At 39.1% G+C, this 24851-nt stretch overlaps 5 protein-coding genes across 8 annotated transcripts; 2 read left to right on the forward strand and 3 right to left on the reverse strand.

The window, feature by feature from the left end:
• Positions 1-147: 147 nt before the first annotated feature.
• On the forward strand, positions 148-1920 carry LOC143147908 (uncharacterized). The gene is made up of 3 exons (XM_076313633.1): positions 148-871; positions 1038-1153; positions 1280-1920. The coding sequence occupies exons 1-3, from the start codon at positions 566-568 to the stop codon at positions 1443-1445; spliced, it is 588 nt and encodes a 195-aa protein (XP_076169748.1). The 5' UTR covers positions 148-565; the 3' UTR covers positions 1446-1920.
• LOC143147905 (uncharacterized) lies at positions 1866-5688 on the reverse strand. 2 transcript variants are annotated; one of them, XM_076313629.1, is made up of 6 exons: positions 4738-5688; positions 4189-4339; positions 3276-3598; positions 2877-3200; positions 2379-2792; positions 1866-2292 (listed from the first exon to the last, which is right to left on the reverse strand). In XM_076313629.1, exons 2-6 carry the CDS (start codon positions 4199-4201, stop codon positions 2074-2076), a joined length of 1293 nt encoding a protein of 430 aa, XP_076169744.1. In that variant the 5' UTR covers positions 4202-4339; positions 4738-5688; the 3' UTR covers positions 1866-2073. The 2 variants fall into 2 exon arrangements, with proteins under 2 accessions (XP_076169744.1, XP_076169745.1); XM_076313630.1 differs by lacking the exon at positions 4189-4339 and having other exon boundaries at positions 4738-5687.
• Positions 5139-23967, forward strand: Bsg (immunoglobulin domain-containing protein Bsg). Of its 2 annotated transcripts, XM_076313631.1 has the most exons (5): positions 5142-5794; positions 15194-15457; positions 19490-19738; positions 20323-20767; positions 22294-23967. In XM_076313631.1, the coding sequence occupies exons 1-5, from the start codon at positions 5722-5724 to the stop codon at positions 22337-22339; spliced, it is 1077 nt and encodes a 358-aa protein (XP_076169746.1). In that variant the 5' UTR covers positions 5142-5721; the 3' UTR covers positions 22340-23967. The 2 variants fall into 2 exon arrangements, with proteins under 2 accessions (XP_076169747.1, XP_076169746.1); XM_076313632.1 differs by lacking the exon at positions 15194-15457 and having other exon boundaries at positions 5139-5794.
• LOC143147910 (uncharacterized) lies at positions 14135-18459 on the reverse strand. Of its 2 annotated transcripts, XM_076313637.1 has the most exons (3): positions 17450-18459; positions 16640-16726; positions 14135-16560 (listed from the first exon to the last, which is right to left on the reverse strand). In XM_076313637.1, the coding sequence occupies exon 1, from the start codon at positions 17846-17848 to the stop codon at positions 17504-17506; it is 345 nt and encodes a 114-aa protein (XP_076169752.1). In that variant the 5' UTR covers positions 17849-18459; the 3' UTR covers positions 14135-16560; positions 16640-16726; positions 17450-17503. The 2 variants fall into 2 exon arrangements, with proteins under 2 accessions (XP_076169752.1, XP_076169751.1); XM_076313636.1 differs by having other exon boundaries at positions 16640-18459.
• Positions 20819-23222, reverse strand: LOC143147909 (uncharacterized). Its single transcript, XM_076313634.1, has 2 exons — positions 22235-23222; positions 20819-21323 (listed from the first exon to the last, which is right to left on the reverse strand). Exons 1-2 carry the CDS (start codon positions 22507-22509, stop codon positions 21179-21181), a joined length of 420 nt encoding a protein of 139 aa, XP_076169749.1. The 5' UTR covers positions 22510-23222; the 3' UTR covers positions 20819-21178.
• Positions 23968-24851: the final 884 nt, after the last annotated feature.

Raw genomic sequence — 24851 nt, forward strand, 5'->3', positions numbered from 1 at the left:
TCATGTGTAAATGATACTGTATTACATGTAAAGTTAACGCCATGCGTTTTTATGTGTAGATATAAAATGTAATTAAATACGATTAAAGACTCTTGATTTTATGAAATATAAGTGTCTTCCTTGAAGACCTGTAAAATATCAATAGTGCGTAGTAGATAAATTGTCACATATTAAAGATACATTCTGCGTAGATTCAGATATTTAATTAATTGTGCAAATTTCTATATAATTTTTCAAAAATCTTGACACATTCGTTCGTTACAATTGTGAACGCTCAAAATACCAAGGAGTATCTTTCAAGTGGAGCACGAAATAAATTTAAACACGTATATATAAATGCACATTGTTGATGTTCTGCGATCTATATTTAACTATCGCGCGTAAATCCATTTGATTGTATGTACATTCACTGTTCGTGAGCATACCGCGAACAGCTGTTGAAGTCAAAACGGGTTAAGGTGTTAGTCATATAAGCCGGGTCAACATGGAGCCCGCGATTAAACGTCAACGCGTAGTGCTGCGCTGTTTTCCTTCCTAGAATTTGTTTCACAGATGACACGGCACAATGACGCGCTTGAAGATCCAGATGATAAAATTTTTTATATTTCTGTTGATTTTCCTGCTTGCACAGAGCGCAGTATGCAATGGAAGTTTTAGGATAAACAGCAAGGTACCTGAAGCCACGTTGATAGGCAAAAGTGTTAATGGAACCGACAAGAAAGTTAGCGCGCAAAAAAATGAGCAACAAAATACAGTATTACCTAGCGGCACAACAGCAATTCCTGAGGGTAATAAAATCGTGAATAATGTAACCTCAAAATTGTCGATAGATGTTAATAAAACTGTACATACGACAGAGCCACAAGAAGAGGTTAGTGTGTGAATTTAACATTGTTTGATTTGCTGAAGTGATTTTTTAATTTCTTTGTTATCTGCCTTTGAATATTCCCATTAAAACTTGTTTTATTTACTCCATTCAGGAATTACAAAAGTATTATTTGTAATAGCTATAATATACATATATATCTTTTCAACAGCATGCAGCTAAAGGACATGCACCTACCTTAAACACTGGTGCTGTAAAGCGTGGTCTTTATGTGTTTGTGGGACTAAGTGTTCTTGTTATGGCCTATATCGTGTTACGTAGTCTTAGGTATTTATTGTTCATTAAAAGTTTGACATTTTTTTCAGCTTTCTAAACCTTAGGCACTTTCAAATTCTATATAAATTATAAATGTCATTTACTTTCAAGTTTATTTTTGTATAAATTATTTTATAGGTTAAGTAAAACACGTGCCCAAATGGTCAGAAAGTATGGTGTCCTTGCACATAGACAAGATGTTGAAATGCGACCATTACCGTTAGATGAGGAGGATGATGAGGATACTACTGTGTTTGATGCCAGTAATGTTCTCGCAAACAATGTTCAACATCAGAATTTATAAACATTAATCAGCATAAAGTACGTTGATTCTATTCCAACATAAGTTCTTATTTGTGTAAAAAATTTTCTCGTGAATGTGGTGTAAGAAACTACACTACAAAGATTTGACAAATACAAATATTCTTTAATTTTTTTTTTATATAAAATTACTTGCTTGCATATGTCAAATTGTAATATTAAGAATGCATTCAATAATGCATACATCTTTAAGAGTTATGCTTTCCAGCAATAGATGTATTTTGTTAAACAAAAACGAGATGTTCTCTATAAAACTTCTCTGATTCCTTAACATAAGTAAGTGATAAAAGAAAAAGTTTAAATACCCATTGCTTACAAATGAATGAACAATGGGTATCTATATCTACTCTTATACAAATTATATTTTAATTAGACTATGTTGTTATAATTGAAATTATACAAATACAGATTGTCTCTATTTTATTTAATGCTACACATTTAATAAACATTATGTATAAAATATATTTGCTTAAGTATTTTCTTTCACTAAATGCAAATTCTATCATGTAGGAATACATGGCATGAGATTCATGTACAGAAACATGAAGGAGATATTTGCCATATATATGATATAAATGAAAGTATAAATTGACATTGCATATTTTAAAAAATTATAAAAATCCATTCTCAAATGCATGGACAAAAATATTGGCTAATCTGAGCCTTCCATCTTGTGATTTAATATTTGACAATGTCCATACATCAGCTATGTCCACCGTAGTATCATTTTTTATAATAGCATCCAAATCAAATGTGTCAGATTCATCCAGTAGGCTAAGTGGCACCATCTCCATTGCAAATATTGCACCAAAAATAAATTGTTCTTTTACCTACAACAATTTTAATTATATAACTCTACAGACCTTACTGAAAAAAATCATACCAGATTTTACAAGGAATCATAACTGTACTTTACCTCACTCATAAATGTACTCCATGGGTATAAGTTTTCAGGATTTGAGCCAAGTAAAGCAATAGTATTATAGAGCTCATTGTGATAAAGTTTTAACAATTTATCAAATTGTTTGTCCCAAAGTGTTTTATCAGTGCAACCATAAATGCAGGTTGATAGATCCAAGATTGGACTTGCACATCTTGCCAGTTGAAAATCAAGCATTAAAACTTTATTTACATCCATTTCTCGAGATAAAAAGTTTGGAGCCCAGCAATCACCATGACTTATAACAGATGTTGGTTGATATTTGCGATTACAAAAATCAACAACTTTTTGGTACAAATCGCCAAATTTATAAGAATTGTAACATTTTTCTGCTTTGCTACCAGGGTACTCCATTGCTAATGCATTTTTAGTAATATCTACTATTTTTTTCTATAATGAAAATGAGTATTACTTATAAAAACTGAAGTTTATAATGAGTGATATTCTATAATTGACAATGATTGTTAATCTTACATGAAATCTCTTGTACCAATTCCAATGAATATCACTGAAATATGTTTCATCTAAGTTTTCCATGAATTTCATAAATTCTTCTTTCTTCTGGTCTTTATATGCAAAAGAAATTGCATGAAACTTTGCTATAGTTTTCAAAATCATTATACATTCATCTTCATTTAAACAATTCTGTCTGCACATGGGTTTATACCCTAAAAGGGTAACATCTTCCATTGCTAAGTAATCATTGTTACCATCACCACAAGCAGCTACAAGACGTGGTGTACATAATATTTCATTTTGTCCTTTATCATTTAGAAATTTTTCAAATTTTGGAATCACCTTACAATAAGATACATATTAAATGGTTAAAATACTATATGATTTTAAAAAGTAAAATAATAAAACAGTTATTACTTTTTTATAAAATTGAAACTCATTCTGAAAGAATTCTACGCTCCTATATGTGTTTCTTCTGCCTACATTATTTGGCAGAGACTTTACTACCAAACTAACTTGTACTTCTTTACCATCAACATTTCCAGTAACCTTAATTTTATCAACAGTTGACAAATAGTTGTCACCCTTGGCATTTGCTTCATCAAATTCCCAATTCAATATATATGCTTTTTCTCCATTATGTACAGTACAAAGTATAATCCGTAATGTCTCCTCCGTGAAATGTTCACTTACATCCTTTAATCTTGAGAGATCTTTACTATTTGTCATCATAATTCTTACTACAAAAATTAATATTTATTTTAAAGGTGTCATAATTTTTAATTACTAGATTTAATTATTAACTTTATTGTACTTTAATGACAAAAGAATTTTCTAAAATCTGGTTAATTTAGGCTTTAATATAAAATTACATGTGTCTTAAATATTTATCATTTTTTGTGGTATAATGTTGTAAATATATATCGCTTTGTTAAAAATATAATTATAAGACGATAATGGGATATCATAAAAACTGAACGAAGATAATCTTAATTGTTAGAAAAGAATAGATCGAAGTATTCATAGTATATGGTTGATGCCACGTCGGCACTTATCATAATTTACGTAACATAAATAATACCTTTCGCTTAAATTGCAAATATTTTGCATAATGTTAATAAATTATAAATTAAATAGCAACAAAATAATTATTTCAACAATCAAACAATTTCAAAAACATTGCACATAATCACGATGTATTTTAACTACAAATAAATTGCATGTATGGAAAAATAAAATTTGATTGTTTTTCTGTTTTCCAAACATATATTTTATGTATGTACTGATAATATTTTTAAATGTTTTCCCAATGACACTGTCAGTTACTTACCTAAAAGTTTCATATACTACAAATGGTTCGTGTAATGATCGGGAAGCAGTAATTTTTGCTCTTCTAAGAGAAAGTCACCAGCTTTGGCATCTTAAAATCTATCTTTTTCTCTCGAAATTCATTGTAGTTCGTGTAAAGCTGGTAACTTTCCCTTGAAACGGATATAAATTAATACACTCGGAATATAATTAATATAAACAAATTGTATAAAGTCCATAGTCATACACATAATGGAAGATATCGAATTTGATTTGAAAATGTAATCATAGTTATCAATTAATTGAGATCGTGTATAAATATTTTTGCAAATACATTGTCATCATTATATGCTCTGAGTTTTTTATGTGGCAGGACTGAATTATCACAAGGCGCGATTTTATTAACCATTTTGTATACTTATGATAATATTTTTTCATACATTTATTTCACAGAATGTACTTTAATTGAGATTTATGAGAAAAATATCATTAAATAAATGAATTCAACTATATGTATCTTGAGTTGCGATTAATACTTATTTATTATATATACTTGAAACCAGAAACTTACATTTTCTACAAAAATTTATGACGTAGCACTTTTTTAAAGTTTCGATTTATTACGTTACTTCCTGTAGCAAGAGTAACATCAATAGTTTAATAGCCACTTCGTCAATACAAGTCTATACACCTTTAAAATGAATAATCTTTAACGATTGGATCGTCGAGTAAAATTATACTTCCAAATGAAATTAGAGAAGCACAATGCAAGAAGATTAAAAATCGTATCACACTCAATATCGCTCGTACGTTATCTATAAGTACACACGTTAATTGTGATAAACTCTGTTTAAAAAATTACTCGCGTATTTACTCTTTGGAAGGGAGTATATCGCGCATGCGTTCGTGAAGCTCACAGGACGGACGTTAGAGGACGTATGCGAACAGTGTGCCGGGGAGCGAAAAGGAGGGAACGAGAAGTGAGAAAGTAAGAGAGATCACCGCGCAGAAAATTAAGCAGAAGACAGTGGTAGCCATTTTTCCTGACATTGCCGTTCCTGCGGCTCGTGGTGCTAATTGTCGTTGGTTCTCGAGTGATCTCGAGACGATCGGGCAGTAAGGGACGGTACTGTAGACGGGATCGCGGTATTGTTGTGCTCACCGAGATATAAGCAACGCGAGATAACGATAAGAGAATTTAGACGTCAATGGTACGGCGTGGCTCGAAGTGACGAGTGCGTGTGTAAACGATCGCAGAGAGTAGTGGGGCTCGATCGTAGTTGGCTGAGTGGACAGCCGAAAAGGAGGAGCTGCCGACAACGAGAAGGGTGTTATAGGAGACGACAGCGACGGTAACGGTGACGACAACGACGACCACAACGATAACGACGGCTACGATACGACGGCGGCAACGATCGCGGAAACGGAGCTACGACAGCTCAGCCTAGACGCCCTTATTTCGGGGTTTCTTCCCTAGAAACCTTCTTCGAACGGGAATCGTTAGTATTGCACAGTGCACACAGTCACGCGCCACCGCGTACATCAGCGCCACGAGATGGAGAGGCGAGCTGCTTTTGTGCTGCTGGGGATGCTATATTTAGCGGGCACCCTCGTCACGATCCAGGCAGGTGAGACTTATCCTCTCTTTCGGATTGCCCACCATTCAACTGTTCATTTATTCGTATCTCATTCTCTACCCTTTGCCTTTGTATATTTTATCGTTTTGTAAGTTAGTCGCGTTGTTAAATCGTGAACAAAGACGATTCTTCGTGTTATTTTCTCTCCGAAGGAAACCTCTATTTTTGAAATTAAATTTTTTAACTTTGAATTTGGAAAAATTCCATGCGTTCTTTTTGCTCCAATAAAGATTTGTTTGCGCATCAATGAAAAATGTGACCCTCAAGGCCGATCTTGCGATAGGAAAACGAATGAGAGGTTAATCGTGATACATTCTTGGGGAAATATTTGTCTCGATCGTAGCTTGCAATTCTTTCGTTCGTTCTTCCGAAATGTTTTTAAAACATATTCGTGATACTGGACTCTTATGTCCCGAATTGAATACCCAAATTTCATTGTACATTGTCAGTTCCAAGGAATTCGGCAGTACTATGACGTAGTTGTCACATGGTACCCTACACGCATCTTTGTGGCACGCGTTCTAATTGCCAAAAAAGTAATTTTACCAAATTTAATACAGTTATGTTTTCGATGTATGGAATGCTTTCTAATCGTTCCCATTTCAAGCAGAAAACGTCAGTTTTTCAATGCGCAACTTTCTTCGGTATTTCGTATTAAAGCGGACATATCATGACAGATTATGAAATTCTATTTTTAGTTTTGATTATACCGCATCACGTTAGAACGTGCGGTGGCCTCGCGCGGCATAAAATGCGCGACAATTATCAACCGTTTTTAACATGATCCTTTTGTGAATTGTCTGAAAGTTCAAAAAGTTTCCCCTGCGAGATCGTGTAAAGTGGCTCCGAAAAAATTGAGATCTGGAATAATGATATTCCACTCCGATTTGATTATCATTATATATATATATAGTTCACGACGTTCGATCCGATACGATACGCGGAGTACTTAAAGTATCACGCATGCAGATGGCTAATCGTTTTATTTGCAAATTCATGATTTGTACTGGAATTATTATTGATGTCAGCATTGTACAACGCGTTTTCATATATTGTAGCTGTCCGTAGAAGTTGCAATGGCGTTCGCGCAGAAATGTTTTCTATCTGTATCGAAGTGTATTGCCAAAGATACGTATTCTGTTTATACGTTATGTGTAATATTATATTCCTGTATTTTTTTCCGCCATGTATGTATATATATATGTGTGTGTATTTAGGTGTATCTTTACACCTTTTATTATGTCATTAAAATGTCCGTATATATAGACATGACATGCGTGGGCCTCTTGACTGCAATCCGACAGTGTATCGGTCGAATTTTGACCCTCACGGATACACGAGTTGCGCACCCCTGGTTCATACCGACGCGAGACACCGGGATTCGCTCGCATTCGATGCTGCAGCTACATTCCGAGAGACGTACGCAAAGTACCCACGCCAAGCAACTTTTGTTGCGTAACAATTGACCCTATTTTGCGTCCACCCAGAAAACTTTAGTGACTTTTAGCGATCGATACACGGAAGTTCGTTGTTCCACCGCTAATTACGTCAAACTGCGAGATTTTTATGTGATAACATTTCTAGTGTCTGGTGGATAATACGCAGACGTTCTGCGGAAAATTTACATGAGAACAGTAATCGAGGAACATATATTTTTTTTTATTCAAATGTTATCAAAGGATTAACAAAAAATCTACAGAGTTGATTACAAAGAACTCGATTTCAAATCTTGTCCGTTAAATTCAGGGTATGTCTACCAAACTTCGAGAATGCGTCACTTGAAAAGATTTCAACTGTTCGTCAAGATACTTATATTTAGATCAGTCTACGAACATAATTACTATTTTATGCTCGCTATGTTATGGGATCGGAGAGGGTCGCGCACAATTTTAGGATTGTACAAACTTTTCAACGCAAGGTACATAGGGACTGTATTTCTATTTGATTTTTTTTTATTTTTTATATAATTGCCGGGATCAACATGTGTCTTTGTCGTTTATATTCTTAGCGCGCGTGCCTTGTTTATTGAAATGTAAACTTAACCTCTATTCTCTGCACGGTGAATGTTTTCATCCGCTCTGTTTTGCTGTCGCACGCAAACCAGACGAGAAGAATGCTTACGTTTAAACCTGGGAGCGCGCGTCTATTTTTGGCCCTTCAGCGTATACCATAGAATAACGCAAAGATAGTAACGCCATACTTAAACCGTTCGATTTTTTCTATTTACTTCCTATGATTCTCGTCGTCAAATTTCGCGAATCGTTGCAACTGCTCGACATTTTACACTATTATCCACGCATCCCTTTCTTGAGCAAAACCTGCATTACCATAGGATACACGCACATTTTTTATATCTATTTCAATAGAGATACAGAAATATATCGACACGACGGACTTGTGTTCCGTACAGTTGAAATTCGCGAGCATAGGCAAGAATCTTCATCCTAGATAACGGACATTATTTACGACGGATCTTATATTACGTATTTTAGTGTTTATCAATGTCGATCCCGGTATAAAAATTTCAATTCCGTCAGTAGGTTAGAGTAAATATCTCTCCTCGCATCTATGTATTGTTCGAGATAGCGGGCACACGACTGCACCGATCGATTCCGAATAACGTTTTTCGCCAAGTTCGCTGTTCTGTTTCTTCCCGTGCGACGCGAAGACACGAACGGTTTCGTGTGCTTCGATCGGTTGGCTCTAGCTTTCTTACGTTATCCAGCTGATATACAAGCAGCCTTAGTGACCCTCGTGAACTAACTAGGCCAACGCATTTTCGGTTTATTCGGTTCGCGAGTATATCGGCTACGAGAATTACTTTATGCATCACCAAAATAAATTCATTAGAGTATCTTTAGTTGATTACATAACTATTCGCCGACCGAACCGGCTGAAACTTTTGTCCGTCTTTCTGTATTATAGGTCTGGGTTAGGTCTAGGTTAGAACTGGTTTCGAACGCGAGTATCAGTGCATAGATAACGAGCTTGCAATCGACGGAGATTGGTGGAAGGATCGTTTTATTTAAACTTGTCGATATTCAGAATTACCCTCTTCCTTGGTAATCCTGGAACAACTTCGAGTTCAGTTTATTTTGCCGATGTACGTTATTATGGTTGTAGCTGTTATAAATAGCAGCACACTTTGATCGGTTCACAATTTGAATCTATAACGGTTCACGTTCAAAATCAAACTCGATCGATTTCTGTCGATTTAGTTTCTTCGTGAATGTATTTTCAGAAAATAATATATATCGTGACGATTATAATAAAAAAAAGTTTGAATCCCTTTGTCAGATATGTTTTTATTCCTTTTCGAAGAAACGTCTTCCGGTAAACAGGAAAAGATAATGTGGTTAACGTATTGTCCGTCCGAAGGACAGATAGCGCTTCGATCGAGAAAAAATTATACCGATATCGAAATGGGCTCAAGCTTACATTGTTTCGTTACGATAATGCAAACTGCAGCGAGTTGTTATGGTGAATCACGTCTGTAGTTGATGCCCGACCTTTGTTACCACTGCTGGCAAATACTGCCGTGACGTGTATCGACTTCTATGCACGCTATTGTAGCACGACGTTGTAATTTTACCTATTCGTCATCGAAACGTCTGGGTCACGTTGGACGTTTCGCGTACGCGTGTCGTTCTGCAATTTACCGTTGGTCGGACACTGAAGAGACGCTTCTCCTATCGGTTCAAAGCTCGGGTGACCGTCCTCGGGTCGCAGATATTTCCATTGTCATCGTACCTTATCGGAAAGATAATATTACCGACCGAAACTGAACCACGAATTACAAGCCAACGATTATTGTCACGTACAACCTTTGAACGAAATGATCTTATAACGGATATATGTAAATCGTTGTATCATATTTGAAATTCGTGTAAAATTATTACACGAATAATAAATTATTACCCGTTATTAATTGTGCATTGAGACATAAGTGGATGGAGTCAGCTCGTTTACTTGATGTCATCTACCGGTGATTCAAGCTCCCACTCTTTGAGTCGCATTGAATCATCCCAACGATCTTAATGCATGTTGACAGTGTGTGTTATTTATGTAACGTTACCGCACAGATATCTTTTCGTGGGGGAATGTTTTTCAGGTACCAACGATATGTAGTTACGTGTAATAATCAGACCGATATCGGGCATCAAAAACAATGCCCATTGATGTTCACGTAAGAAGCACGTGCGCTGAATCTTTATTATTGTTGAACGTTGCGATCGAACCCAGAAAAATCACTGATTTACAAAGCTGTAACTTTATTCGCAGGTATAAACTAATCGTCGTCGCAGCAGCCACGCTAACCCTCCCTTTACCGCGAGAAGACACTTATCTGCTTTCCAAGAAACCTGTAATAGGTTTTCATGGCACGGTAAACGCGGAAACTCGAATGGAAAGAAATGATCAAAGTAAACGCTGTTGTTCTATAACGTTCAATTGCGAGGTTGCTTGCTTGTCGATGTTCGCGGTTTGATATACAGTGTCTCTAGTAATTCGTGGACATCGATGTAACGTTTATCGCTGATTTCTATAAAACTTTTTATTACGAACCTAATCCAGGCGTAATCCTCGCGAGATCCGTTTAGTCGAGACGCAAGTCAGTTGCGCGCGCATTCTCGCATCTTCGAACCCGATTTCTTCGAAAACGTGCCCACGTAAGAAGAAAAATATTATTTCTAATTTTCGATTTATTTTTGAACGAATCACCGTCTTTTCAGGTGTACCATGAATTACTGGACACTTTGTATACGGCACGTGACCACGTTTACAATTCAATAGTTTTCGTTGCACATCTGTTTTTTGAAATACTGCATTGCTGTAACCGATCGCATGTATATCGTTGGCAATGGATGTATGCTCGTGGCCACGTATCCACTATCCCGCCCTAGAATGACGTAAGAGAACCAGGACCGCTTTATTGACTAGCTGACGTAAACATGCGTAAACAAGCGCACGTTGGCCTGTGCTAAAACTCGTTTCTCGTCCGATGTACGAGACAACAAATTAGAAAAAAAAATTAATTAACGAATTTCTCGTCTATGATTCTCATTTAATTACACTGTATTAATATTTCTTGGTATATTTAATCGACCGAAATATTCCGTTCAGTTGGCTACCTCCTTGCATCAAAGAACTGGTCGGATTAAATATCGATACAGAAGCATTTATGAAAACATACTGGATGGTTTCTTCAAAATTGTTACGTACTTGATCACTCGATAGGAAAGTTACGAGGTCTGAAGTTTGCTCGAATTTTTCCGAGTTCGTCTAAGTGAAGTGAAAGCCGCTGGCGAAACGTGTTTAGAAGATTAAATTAGTCATCCACACGAGGAAAAGTTATCATCGGTTGAATTCATTGAACGTTAAATATTAATGTCCGCAAGCTGTTTCTGTTTACTTTGTTCGCTGGATGGTAATATCGGATTTCATACGGTGTTTGTTTTGCTCGTCTCCAGACGGTATATAAAACAAGGACAAAGAGAGGACATTTGATATAGAAACTAATTGTCTAAGAATTTCATGCACAGTGTTAACAGGGTTGCCACCTTTTCATATTATGAAAGCAGGAGTTTGCAAGCCTGGTAATAGTGGACAGTGCGAGAAGTTAATTAACTCGCTAACAGGAAACTATTTTACGCAGAACCGTTAAACCGTGTTCCTGGACAGAGTTATAATGTTTTCCTTTGTACTTGGGTTGCCCTCGACATTGAACACGGCATTTGTTAGCGAGACCATGAACACGGCAACAGTAAATAGAGATATATTTACTTTTTTGGAAAAACACCTGGGTAATTCGTGTATAAATGTTTCTCAGTATTTTTTAGCAGAATTATAAAACTTTACCAGCTCCGAGCGGAGATAGAATACTAAAACCGGTATCCCTGGTCGAAAACGGGAGAGGTGGCTACCTCGCGTATTAAATGCTCGACGCGGCGAACAAAGATCGCCCCCCCCCCCCCCTCTGGCACTTTTTATTTCTCGGTATCGGGAAACATCCAATCGTCCATGGGCTCCATGGAAACGTATGAGTCACCAAGAATGTATTTCTTGTTAGAGAATGGCGGTCGTCGTTTCCAGAGATAAAGTAATTTCATCCGTTCGGCGAGTTTATTGGTGCAGAAAAATTGCAACGTATTCCTATTGGAAAGTCGCATCGCGATTGGCTCCACCCTCTCTTCTATCGAGCCGATGAATTTATCAGGAAGTGCAGTGACCGGCATTTAAGTGACCTGTATTTGAAATTCGTTTATCTCGTAAGCCCGCAAGCTTGCAAGCTTGCGAGCAAATTAATAATACGACGTGGAAACATTTACGTGCAAATTGAAATCGTGTGGCAGATATCCCAGTCCCTTAGCTAATTTTGAACGTGAACATGTTCGCCTGTTAGTCGCCTGTTAAATATCGTAGGAGGTATCGTGCCTTTCCTTTATGGGCGTGCAAAGAGTTTAACGGTCCGACAACAAACGCGGCGCAGTAGGTGGGAAATATTTCGACCTTTGGCATCGTTAGGGTAAAGGAACGTGTTCACGAGCATTGGCTCTCTTAACTCGACGCTCTCCATCCCGCATGTACGTGCAATTCCAACTTGCCAAATTGCGTCCTAGATCACGGGCGTCCCAATTCCCGCGTCCTCCATCGCGTCATGTATTTCTGCATAGAAATGCTCGAAAATTTTCGCGCTCCCAGAAAAGTTCATCGCGGACCTCTCGCGGGACTCGAGCTCCCAGGAACAAATAAAAAATTATTCTGTACAAGAGAGCGAGCGCGACTGTTCTCAGTTCGATCTAGTTCGAGCAGGTTTCTCACAGTGACTAAGAAAACACGCTCCTTCATCGCTACGCGCTACTTTTATATTTTAAATTACGTTCACGTTTACATCCCCGAAGAGAAATATTCGATAATCACTTCTCACGAATCGAATTTCCCCGATAAATCATTAAAGTTGCAACAATTGACAAATATCAAGTTCGTCGAAGATTCTTTCGCAGACAATTGCGGAAAGTCTGCGACATCTTGAATTACGAACGAGCTGCGAGCTTTCAGCCCCCCCCCCCCCGTTCCACGCCTATATACAACACACGATTCGATATATACGTACTTTTGATGCTTAGGGTCATATGGCACGTGTTCGCCGGTATCGATCTCTTTTCCATCCTACTTCACGTTCTAGTACCGCGTTCCAACTCTGTAAATCGTGTCCTAAACAGAGAGAGTGGCCCGATTCCAGTTCTTATCTGTCTTCATTCATTTGTAAACTCTCGACGCGAAATCACGGAGACCCAGTCACTGTCAGATTATGCACAAAAGAATTGCTCTCTCTCTCTTTTTCTACCAGAATATTCTATATGAGAAATATAGCGGTGGAAATTTGAACAATCGATATCAACGCTTTTTGTGTATTGCATTCACACGAACGATTCAGGTGATCCTCTTTCTGTATCGAAATCGCATTACGTAAATATTTAAACACCAAACAAACATCGATCTTCGTATCTACGCCTGTGTATTCTTAAATCGCGCTTAGGAAGGCAGAAGCCAGAGGAGCACTTTATAGGTCAGCCGACGTGTTCGTGATTATCAGTCCCTTTCTTCCCCCAGCCTGCATGCATTATAATTTCATCTGGTCGAGTTGGTGTTCACGAGGACGACGGGGTTGTAAAAGAATAAATCGCTAAAAATAAATACAATCGAGTGTGTGCCCGCCGCGGGGACCGGATTAACGTGTTCCCTCGCCGTGCCATCGAGGGTTTCGTGATTGACTTTTTGGCGCCGGCCGGTTTCGAAGCTTAAATCTACCGCGAGTCGGGGTACGACTTCTATTTTCTACTAAAATGAAAAATCATGGATTGAAAAATCTCGTCGGGTAACGTGCAAAAAGTTTCTTCCGCTATATTTATATTGTGGTAGTTAAACGTTCAACGAACTCGAACGAGACGTTAATCGTTTTTAAATTTTCAATGAATTTTTCAAATACTTCGCGTAATTATAAATATCATTCGGAGATAACGAAAAGTGACCTGTTGACCCTCTAGCAAGCATATATGTATTTGCAGTGCCAAGACACGGTCATCCATTTATAAAAATCGTACATGTATAATGCTTCGTGAGGTGGACACAACGTTCATTAAAGATGGCCGTATATATAAATTCCTGAAAATGTGTATACGGACTCCCGTCAACGGAAATAATTATTTATTGTGATCGTTCGTGCACGATGTTAAGATCGTACGCGCCGTAAGTGTAAAAAAATTTGATTTGTAAAATACGTGCATTATTTTATACACGTCGCGAGGTGGAAATGTTGATTCATGGAACGAATTGCTTAACAATCTCCTTTATTTTTCATGACACGAATAAATGTTTTAGATATTGTTTCAACAATTTTCCAATTCTTCCAAGGTCGTTTCCCCCTTCGAGATTTCAAGGTCATCGATATTTTTTCGCGTGAAAGTATTTTTTTTCTCTTATGCTTTATAGTAAATATTAATATGCATTCGGCTGTATCCGAATTGTTACCATAAATTAATTCTGGGACTTCGAAACAACAGTGAGACGGTAAATGAACTTACTATCCACTGTTTAGGACGATCAATGACGAATTTCGATAATCTTCCAGTTGTCCTTCCCGATACGCTGTGTCATCCATGAAGGTAGATCTTGGGTATACGTGTTCTTATATCGGTCCCTCTCGCTTTGAGTAATGCGACGTGAAACCATTTATCGATACACCTAGATTACCTTGGTAATCTGTTGGCAAGCAGGCTTTGCACATATCTACATTATCTCAATAAACATGATTGTGTTCATTCACGAATTACCATCCATCATCGTTGAAACCTAGAGACACGAAGCAAGCAAGCAAGCTTGATGTTTGCTTTTAAATTCTGGACTCCTCTCTAACACACGACTACCGCAAGAAGCTATAAAAAATAAAAAAAAAAATGCTTCCGAGTGCTGTTGACGATGCGACAGAAATTCGTCTTTTCGTTCGTAAATTGCATTTTCGCGAGAACAATAATGCTATTAGTCGTTAGCGGCGTTTTTACGTAATGCGAGATCCCGACTAATAGCAAGATAATCTTTTAGAAAAATTCTGACCAGTATATTTGACTTCCATCTAGGAGGCATTGCCTCCGGGCCTCTCCAGTGTACCAAACCAGGCCTAAGTAAATATGCTTCACGGGCGGCGTCAAGAAACGTTCCTCTTACCTCATGGTACCTCCCGGGACAATTTTCTTTAGTTCCCGACCGTCACGTCCGTCCGCCACATAGGAAACGATTTATCCTCGTGAAAACCAGACGTCCATCACCACCATCCGATCCCCCATTTCCGTCGTATGCCTCTTGACGTGTGCTCGTATGTTCTTCCCGATGAAGTCACCTACACGGGGGCGTCTATCGTGCACGAGGGCCAACCTTGGACGATCGAGTGCAGCGGCCTGAAGCCGGACGATATGATCAGATGGACCAGAAACGGACAGTCGCTCGAGCCGGAGTTGGCGAGTGGTCAGTTGGTCGTCAACTCGTCGGTGGGCACCGGAAGCAGCACGCTCCGGGCGATGCACGCCACCGACACCCACGACGGAGACTACAAGTGCGCGCCGGACAGCAGCGAAGTCTTTCATCTCTGGATATATTTCGGTTCGTATATGCCGTGTTTCTCCGGCCCGTTTACACCGCTCGTTTCATAAGTCTTGTACCGTTGTTGCAAGAAATCTTAATCGAGCAACAAATGTCCACGTACACGGGAAGTATTGAACGTAAACAGAGCGGCGTATCTTGTACCGGGAATTAATTTACGTGTACACGTTACGTTGAAACCAATTTCATTGTTATCGACTCGATACGGCTACCAAAGATTTCATTTTTCGAACAGTTTATACGTTAAACATTGGCTGGTAGATTTGGTTGATAACCACTGTTGTCTCCGCGTAGCACGGTTAACCTTGGTAAATTCGTAAAGTGTGAACGGTATTTACTTGTTGAGAACCCGTGGCTTGAGACCGGCGCGTGCTGTTTAATGAAGAGGGGACACGGTCACCGGCGGTCGTTTTTCTCGTCTTTTTTTTTTCTTGTCGAAGGCGAAAGCGAGTCAGACGTATAGTAAACGATCGAGGAATGGTACGAGACGGACGAAATATTATTGCGCGCGAAGGACGAAGTATCAGGCGTGTGAAAAAACGGTTGGAAACGAAGTAGGAATCTAACGTTTTCGTCTGCTGTCTCCTCGTTCGTTCTATCTCGTTCTCGGCTTTGCAGCGCAGGAGTGAGTCAGAAATGGCGAGGAGAACGTTCAGTTTTCGATACGCAAGTCGAACGATAGCTTTCAAGGAATAAATATTGTAACAATAGGAGTGATTCGTTCGCATCAGCGTGGTATCACGTTTGCGTTTGGTTGTACACTATCGAATATTCGACCAGCGAAACGTACAGAGACTTATGAAACGACCCGACACTTAGCTTGCTTGTTCTATTTGCTGCATGTTTGGCGATGCGTGTGTACCCTGCATAACGATGCTTTTCCATGTAAACGTAGTGTGGTGGTGTTTGTTTGCGTGACGCTTTGTTGCATGGTGAGACTCTACCCTGGATATCTAAATACTCCGTTGGCATTGGAAAATATGCCATTGGGAAATAAAAGTGGCAATTAGAAAGGTGTGAATGAGTACCTCGATGACGTTGAATGTGGCAAATGCTACTCAATGCGCGAGATATATTTCCAAGTGAGAGAACAGATACGTTATCTGAAAATTAATCCAACCAGAAGTATATAATTGTGTAAAAGGCAAGCTACAAGCTAAAGCACTGTTGTTGAAAACTAACCTCGATCAAATTTCACCGCTAGATGGCAGAAATGTTCACCAGATTGAAGAAGTTGGAAGATTAAAAAGAGAAATTCACTTCGATTATCTGGAAGCAAGAAAGATCAAGATCTTCTTGTATGCAGAACATTTCATGGAACACTTGGGGAGCGGTATCGTCGAAACGGTTTGAGATACGAGAAAAGATTATAAGGAAAAATTGAGCGGTTTTAAATGCTCGTTACTGTTGGACGTTTATGCGCATACATGCACATGTAAGTTGCACGTGACCCCTCCCCTTTTTTTAATCATGATTGTTTTTTTAAATATATCTGTCCTTCTGGCCATTCTGTGTACAAAAATATTAAAACACAAACCTCGAAAGGCAAGTCCATACTTTGCGAGATACTGAGCAACCTTGAAGTTATACACGTGTGAGTAATTAACCTAACATGCTTTGTATCTAAATATCTCGTCAAGTATGCACTTTTCAGTGTTGGTATCTTAATACTTTTATACGTAGAATGATGCGAAGAATCGATCAATGATAAAAAAAAAAATGGAACTGTAACTTACAGATTCATACGTGCACACACATGCGCATAAATATATAGTAGTGTTATGAAAAATTAAGGACGCTAAATAACTATTTAATTTTGCCTTATCCCCTTTTCTCGTGTCCCAAAGTTTCACGTAATCCCCTGTATAATCTCTCTCTCTCTCTCTCTCTCTCTGATCTCAGATTTTCCAGAGACTGTGAGATTGAACATTTCACAATGTTCAACATCAAAAAAAAAAAAAAAACTCCAAGAGTGTTTTAAGTCATACATACTGTTATTTTAATTTAAAAGCGCCACAGACTGTCCTTTTAACATTTGCAAAAGTTTCAGCTGTCTTTGTCATCCTGCATTTCACGTTGTTTCAATCCCATCATCTGTAAATTACCCGAACCGATCGAGAGCCCTATAAGCAACGAATACCATCGTTCGCCATTGATTTTTTCATCAGTCCACGCACAACCACGGCTCGTTCGTTCGTTTGCCACGATGAAGTTTAGAAAGTTTCCTGGGCTTGGAATATTTGTCGTTGGATCGGACTGATGTTTGCTTTCTCCATTGCTTTTTGTCTGCGTGTCGAACCGTCGTTTGTTGCACAAGAATTTTCCACGGGCCGAAAAAACGTCACCGTGATTTTTACACGAAAACGAAAACGGTCCGATGATTTCTGTCATTCATCGTGGACCTCGCTGTCACTGTGACCGATTTAGCCGCTTTCGTACTTGTCAGCCGCAACGGTTATACGGTTACGCGAACGTAAACGGTAATTAATCGCAATTAATACCGACTCTACGTTCGCGTTTCTGCGTATCATCGACATGGTTACGTTGTAAACGGGACAACGACATAGTGCTTGCGACCAATTGAGGAACGGTTCCGTTTCAATCGTGTTAACGAATTAAACGAATAATAGTACGTTAACGGATCAGTTTCGGTTCCGTTCGTCGCTGAGAAGAAATTGTTTATAACTTTAGAGAAGCACGGAAAACGTTCCCCTGACGTGATTCACAGTTGCAGTCGTCGGCACGGTTGTTCGTATCGGGGCTCTTGTTTGCTCACGAGTTGTTATCAGCGAGAAATGTGTTTCTCCGTAACTAGGAGAGAACTCGAGCCCTGGAAAGCTTTGAGGATATTCTTACGGGCCGACTGCAACTGAACGTCCTACATTTAGAATTAAGCGATATAGCAATGTATGCTAACCCTTACCCCCCCTCTCCCCTCCCATAATTGATGTAGAACTTCTTTCCTTGTTACAAGATCTTTAGATGAACAAATAGACCATTAGACTTGTTTCTGCTTCGTGGAATTTCTAAGTAGTGGAAGAGTTGTTGCTCTAGTTGGCTCGTTCGGTAATTAATTAATGAAAAATTCAGAAAGTATTTCGAAATTCGTGTCCGCGACAAACGGATCTAAGTAGATAATCGGTGAATTCGATAAACGGAACGTTATTCGGATTGTAAGTAAAATTTAAGTGTAAGCAAAGTATCGTTGTTAGAAAGTGTTACATTTTTTCTTTTTTTCTTTTTTTTTTGGTAAAAAGATAACGTAACTAAGCTCGTGCTATAAATTACGAATCGTTCTTACTTTATCCAGAGCGAGTGAAGTATGTGGACTACACGTGTTTGCATTTTAACCACGAAGATGATAAATCGATTTCTATATTGCTGTTGTTACACGTTCATAAGATAACAGCGCTCCGGACTGTTTCGATAAGAACCGATATTAAAGATAACGTGGATTCTTCGCGAGTGTGTAGACGGCTTCAGGAGTTTCGAAAAATACGTTACATAATTACAGTACAGTAAGTAGACGTTTATACAGGGTGTTTCGTAAACCCATATCAATACTTCGAGGGACGAATCTACAACGTTGAAACGAGTAAAAAATGTTATATAAAGATAGCTCGTACGGATTATAATCAATCGTATTTTTTAATTACAGAAGGTTAAAAGAAACGTGCGCCGAACGTATATTAATATTCGGTTCGAGAATTATGGTATATCCGTGTTCTGTTTTTACACAACCGTTTCTACTTGTTTTAATAACTTAGATTCGTGTATCAAAGCGTTGACACAAATTTTTTAACCATCCCGCATAATCTCTCTTGTTTTTCGTACAACCAGTGGTTCTAAAAGTTTTGTAAATACTCGTTGAATTTTACATGTCCAACGTCCAAGAAAGTATCGCTGAACTTAAATATATTGAAATTTAGAAAATGGCTACCGCCTTGGCGTAGCTTGTGCGATACTCCTTACCGCGCCAAGAACGATGAACAACCGTTGATAGGCTAACGCAATTCATCCTCTGTGACACAGACATCAAGATTAGAGTACTTACACCCAAGGATACGCCCCTTGTGCTGGAATGCGCGAACAAGTCCGCCGGTGCGAAGGTGAATTGGTTCAAAGATGACGTTCCGATATATACAGCGTTATCCGGCAACGAGAACCTCATTAAACTAGACAACGACACAGGCACCCTGGAGCTTCTGGAGAGCGACGACGACTTGTACGGAAATTATACTTGCAAAGGACGCGATTCCTCCTCGGAGTATAGGATCGTACGTGAGTATCAGTCGCCGGCGATCTTTTCATTTTGTCTAAAAAGAAAATCCCTTAATTGCACGTTCAACGTCACACGTTGACCTCCTTTGCTCTCTCGTGGAAATAATACAGAGTAACGACATCAAAAACCGTTCGCTCGAAAGCCACCCGGTGATCGTCAATTTTTATCTCGACGATGAAGAGAGGGTACGATTGTATATTCTTCGTTGTACCGTTAAAAAAGTGTTACGAACGAATTGGCGAGATCCACCCGATGAAAATGAGCCCAAACACGACCTTATTCGGGCTACTTTTAATTGTACGTTGTTTAAACAACGTTGTTTCCGGATAAACCAAACGAAATCGCGGTATTAATACTACGAATGGATTGGCGTGGTTCTCCCGATGAAAATGAACCCAAACACCACCTCGTTTGGATTATTACGAAACAACGTTGTTTAAACAACTTATAATTAAAAGTAGTCCGAATGGAGTCGTGTTTGGACTCATTTTCATCGGGAGAACCTTGCCAATTCGTTTATAATACTCACGTGAAGATCTACGTGTTTATAAATTTTCCATTGAACAACTTTTTTGGATTGCAGCGAAACCCACAGCGCACTTGGTTGAATCAGTCAGCGTTGTGGAAGGGGAGAAGCTGCATTTAGTATGCTCCGGTAAACAGAGTCCCGGTATCAAAGTATCATGGACATTCGGGGACCAGAATTACACTCGCAGCAAAGGTCGCGTCAAGATCGGCCGGGACCAAGAGAAGGGAATCTATGGCACCGTCCTGATTGTCGACAACATCGAGATGAACGACCGCGGCAACGTTTTCTGCAGGGTATCGTACAACTGGTCCGACATCGACGAGAGTCACGTGGCAGAGGCCCATACATTCCTCAGGGTCAAAGACAAGCTCGCTGCCCTCTGGCCCTTCTTAGGCATTTGCGCGGAGGTCGTTGTTCTGTGCGCCATCATCCTAGTTTACGAGAAGAAACGAAATAAGGCTGAACTCGAGGAATCGGACACCGACCAGAGTCCTGACACGTACGTATACCCCTATCTTCAATGTGTTTTCAAATTTTGTCAAAATCAATCCCCTAATATCAAAGAGAGTATTTCCGCGTTCAAAACTCACGGACAAAAAAAGTTTGTCACGTTGCTCTTAATTAATTTTAGGTAAAGGTAAATTGACGAATTTCATTTAGAAGTGTATCAGAAACGAACGATTGTCTAGTTCTGTTGAGTGTGAGAACGTAAGAGCTGTAATGGTCTTATCGTACGGTTTTGATATTTTAATCGTTAAACGCTGTTGTTGCACGTGATCTTAGCTCAACAACAGATGACAGAATGGAATATTACATTCCACTGCGCGGACCCCTTCCGCCCTCCGACCTTCCCGTTGATCCTCCTATAACACCGCCACCGTCAGAGTTTCCTGGTCACAAGGCTATTCAGTTACGTTTCTCTGCCAAACAACACCGTCGATCGTCTGCTCCGGCGCGATTGAGTCTCTCCCGCTATTTCTTTAAGCCGTTCCTCTTGAAGATGTGTCATCGTTTTCAGCTCTACTGGGGTTTCCACAAACGAGAGCAACGTAGAACTAAAGCAAGCAGAGAGCTAGTGTGAAACTTGAATCAAGTATTTTAGTTCACTTTATATAAAACGATAATGAGCGTACTAGTAAACGCTAGCTAACTGGGGTATCACACAATCTTTGTAGATAGATAGAGAACCGAAAAATATTTGATCTGTGTTCGGTAGTTTTGGTAGATTGAAATAGTTTACTTTTAACAGCTACAACTGTAGCTCCGATTGGTCAATTAGAGTGACAGCCTATGACTCTGCGTAATTCACAAACTACATCAAAATGTTGACCGTGAACCGAACTAACCTTACTTTCTTTCGCTCGAATTAATCTTAACATGCTCAGCATATGATTAATCATCACGTAAAGTATAATTTCTTAGAGTAATTAAGTAAAAAGTAGAATAAGCAAAACACGAAGTTCTCTGATAACAATCGGTAATAGTTGCTAAATACTAATAGTTATCATTTCAACATATTTCCATAACAGAGTGCTCAGGCGTCTTTAATTTGAGACTCTATCCGACGATAATCTATTACTCACCCGGAGAGCAAATTAACATGTTTCTCTGTTAAGAGGCGAGAGATGGAGCCACCGATTAGCTAAACAATATGGTGAAAATAAACTTCCAGTAATACTTGACACATCAGCGTTAAACACGATCTTCGTAATTAAATATCTTTTAAACTATACGCAGTCTGTGCAAACACTTGAATTACGAGTCAAATATTTTTCGATTCTCTATCTTTTAAAGAAATTTGATTCAAATCGGTGTGTAACTTTGTTCATGGTCCTTTTGCGTGGCACGGTTATTTCTAATCGAATCGAACATCCTTCAAACCTGCCATGCAACACTGTTGCCACATATCGATTCGTTGCTCCTCGTCCAATTGCGTGACTCATTCTCGCAAACCTTGTAAACTCACGGCGATTGTCCGGTCTGCTCGAAGAGTCCTTGTCTGATCGTTTTCATTTTGTTCCGCAGTAAGCCAACGCCCAACAAGGATTCCGACGTCAGGCAGAGAAAGTGAGACGGCGAAGAATAAGCGGCGAACGAATGAGAGCGATGCAGGATAAGCAGAACGGATATGGGGAACGATCGAGGCGTCTTGCCGGAGTGACAATAGATGATAGCTGTACAGAGAGGGGGAGAGAGAAGCAGAGATAACGGGGTAACAAAGTTCCGAAACGAGAAAGACATCGTTCAAGGAGACGAATAAAGAGAAATAATAGAAAACGGTAAACCGTTCGAACAGTGGACAGAAAGATATAATAATAATAAAGCTCGAGTGATGAGCGAGAGAGCGAGAGAGCCGGTCGTTCGAGTGCGTTATCTGCGCGGCAATAGGCTCGCCTGTGCACAGAACGACACAGCAGAGAGCGCGTGGGATATTACAATTTACTAACAAATTACATTAAGCCTTACTATCGTGTTCACTCCATTTATCAGATGTTCGCCTGTCCGTACTCTCGACTACACTGCTTTGATCGACGAAGGAGTCGTGGAGAAAAATATTGTGCTGCTGATCTTGCGTGGTTGTACGTGTAGATGATAAGAGTGCGCGATGGAAGAGGAGGGAAAATAAAGGAGAGGAACCGAAAAGAGAAACGGAAAAAAAAAGGCAACCGAAATAAGGGCGAGAAAGGGAGGTAGGGTTTCAGTGTGTGTATGCGTGGCGCGTGCTTGCCCCTGCTTGCATGTGCTTGTATGAAAGAATGCGATAGTGACGAAAACAAAAACGAAAAAAAAAAGCGACTTTTGGAACAGCATACCCGCCAAACGACGAATGTATGTACACGAGCGAGTCGTAAATTCGTTTCTATTATGATAACCGCTTGTATGACTAGATATATACATACATACACACAACACACATATACATACACATATATATATATACTATGTTCGAGGCGCATTTATTCTCGTAATCTTGAAGAAATTCATTTTCTCGCCCTCCGCTTTTGGCGGGTATGCTGTCTTGATTTCAGAGCGTGTAGGCCCCTGGTTTATCATACTTCGCACGTGTGACCGATGAGAAAAAATTTTACGGTAGGACCGAAAATTATGTGCTCGATACTAGTTATGTAATAATAGGATCAAGAGGCAATGCGTGCTATAATTGGCTTCCGAACACACACCACAGACTTTTTCGGAGGTATTAAAAGCTTACCTTGGTGGCGTCGCCTTATGATAATTATTATTAATTATTATTACTACTATTATTATTATTATTGTATGATCTTAAATATTCCATCGTTCATGGAGAAACACACCGTCGGAAGTCATGTCTTATGCGCGCGACGCCGTTGTTAACGACGTTAAATGTAATTATTAATACTGTAATATTATTGCCATCGTTACTACTGCTGCTACTATCGTTATTATGATTATTACAAGTATTATCGTTAATTTTACCACTATTGTAATAATTTATAATCCGTACCAACACGATTGTCTATCGACAGTGTGTCGTCATTGTAAGTATTACAGATTTCTATATCCATTAACGGCTAGCATAAAATTTAGGGTGCTCAGTGCAATTTCGTTGCGGGTGCTGTTCTGCCACATCCACTTCCGCCGCTGTTTCTAGCGTTGTCGCCACTATTATCGTTATCAGCACTGTTGTTGACATTAATAGGACAATTACAGCCATGAGAATTCGCAGTTTTCGTTTCCTTGTGTTTCTTATTTTTGTTCAACAATCGTCGACGCGACGATGATCGCGTCTCCGTTCTAGAAACCAAGACAGAGATATGATTTGTTTTGTCAGCCGTCGAGCTAGTACTAAAGCCAAGGATATTTTTAAAACGCTGCTTCAGCGGCTCTGCAATGATACTGCGTTCTATGCGTGTCAGTTTCATTTTAGAATACTTCTCCTTGAAAGTTCAAACTCGATCTATTGATTCTCCCATAGTTTTTTGGTAAATATCCGGATAATATAAATAAAAAATATTATCGTAACGATTGCATAAAGAAGAGACAAGGTATATTCTCACCATTGTTTGTTCAAACCAGTTTTGTCCTTGGATGGAGTTTTGTATTAGATTTTGTCTCCTGCACGTCATTTTATGTTCGTGTCGAATACACAAAACGCCCTTCAAATGTGTGACCAGTGTATTCTGTTAATTGTAATCGATAAAACAATACTCGTAAAGACGTACATTCGTAAACTGTAGTCGAGACAAAAGATTGGCTGTTCAAGGTCGTTCTCCATCACGAATCATTTCTGATACGATCCCCTACCAATCCTACGAGTCTTGCTTTGTGTTTCGGTTCTTTCTTCGGTTCAATTTCAAGAAGTATCGTGACATGACCTTGACTTTTCTTTCTTAACTCTATTTATCGTTGTCTGTCGTTTCCTCGAGAGAAAAGATGAAATAAAACGACACGACAGTCGCTTGGTGACCTTGAGCGACCAAAATCTTTTGCTCGAATCCGATTTGAGCTAGAATATACGGGAACTGCTTCGCTGTTAGGAGCAGCTTTGGACAGGGCGGTCCCAAAACCGAGTAATTGAACCAAAAGAGGGAAAACGTACTTTC

This window comes from Ptiloglossa arizonensis, chromosome 6 (genome assembly GCF_051014685.1).
Source record: "Ptiloglossa arizonensis isolate GNS036 chromosome 6, iyPtiAriz1_principal, whole genome shotgun sequence".
NCBI classification, from domain to species: Eukaryota; Metazoa; Arthropoda; class Insecta; order Hymenoptera; family Colletidae; genus Ptiloglossa; species Ptiloglossa arizonensis.

Excerpts from the sequence above, each read along its gene's own strand:
- LOC143147908 (XM_076313633.1), top strand. The coding sequence starts at position 566 with ATGACGCGCTTGAAGATCCAGATGATAAAATTTTTTATATTTCTGTTG. Across the intron at positions 872-1,037 it reads CGACAGAGCCACAAGAAGAG|CATGCAGCTAAAGGACATGC; the intron begins GTTAGTGTGTGA and ends TCTTTTCAACAG. Across the intron at positions 1,154-1,279 it reads ATCGTGTTACGTAGTCTTAG|GTTAAGTAAAACACGTGCCC; the intron begins GTATTTATTGTT and ends ATTATTTTATAG.
- LOC143147910 (XM_076313637.1), bottom strand. The coding sequence starts at position 17,848 with ATGACAGAAATCATCGGACCGTTTTCGTTTTCGTGTAAAAATCACGGT.
- LOC143147909 (XM_076313634.1), bottom strand. The coding sequence starts at position 22,509 with ATGTCTTTCTCGTTTCGGAACTTTGTTACCCCGTTATCTCTGCTTCTC. Across the intron at positions 21,324-22,234 it reads GAGCAGACCGGACAATCGCC|TTCTACGTTGCTCTCGTTTG; the intron begins GTGAGTTTACAA and ends TGCTTGCTTTAG.
- Bsg (XM_076313631.1), top strand. The coding sequence starts at position 5,722 with ATGGAGAGGCGAGCTGCTTTTGTGCTGCTGGGGATGCTATATTTAGCG. Across the intron at positions 5,795-15,193 it reads CCTCGTCACGATCCAGGCAG|TCACCTACACGGGGGCGTCT; the intron begins GTGAGACTTATC and ends TTCCCGATGAAG. Across the intron at positions 19,739-20,322 it reads CTCGGAGTATAGGATCGTAC|CGAAACCCACAGCGCACTTG; the intron begins GTGAGTATCAGT and ends TTTGGATTGCAG.
- LOC143147905 (XM_076313629.1), bottom strand. Across the intron at positions 2,793-2,876 it reads ATTGGTACAAGAGATTTCAT|AAAAAAATAGTAGATATTAC; the intron begins GTAAGATTAACA and ends TTTTCATTATAG. Across the intron at positions 2,293-2,378 it reads GGAGTACATTTATGAGTGAG|GTAAAAGAACAATTTATTTT; the intron begins GTAAAGTACAGT and ends AAATTGTTGTAG.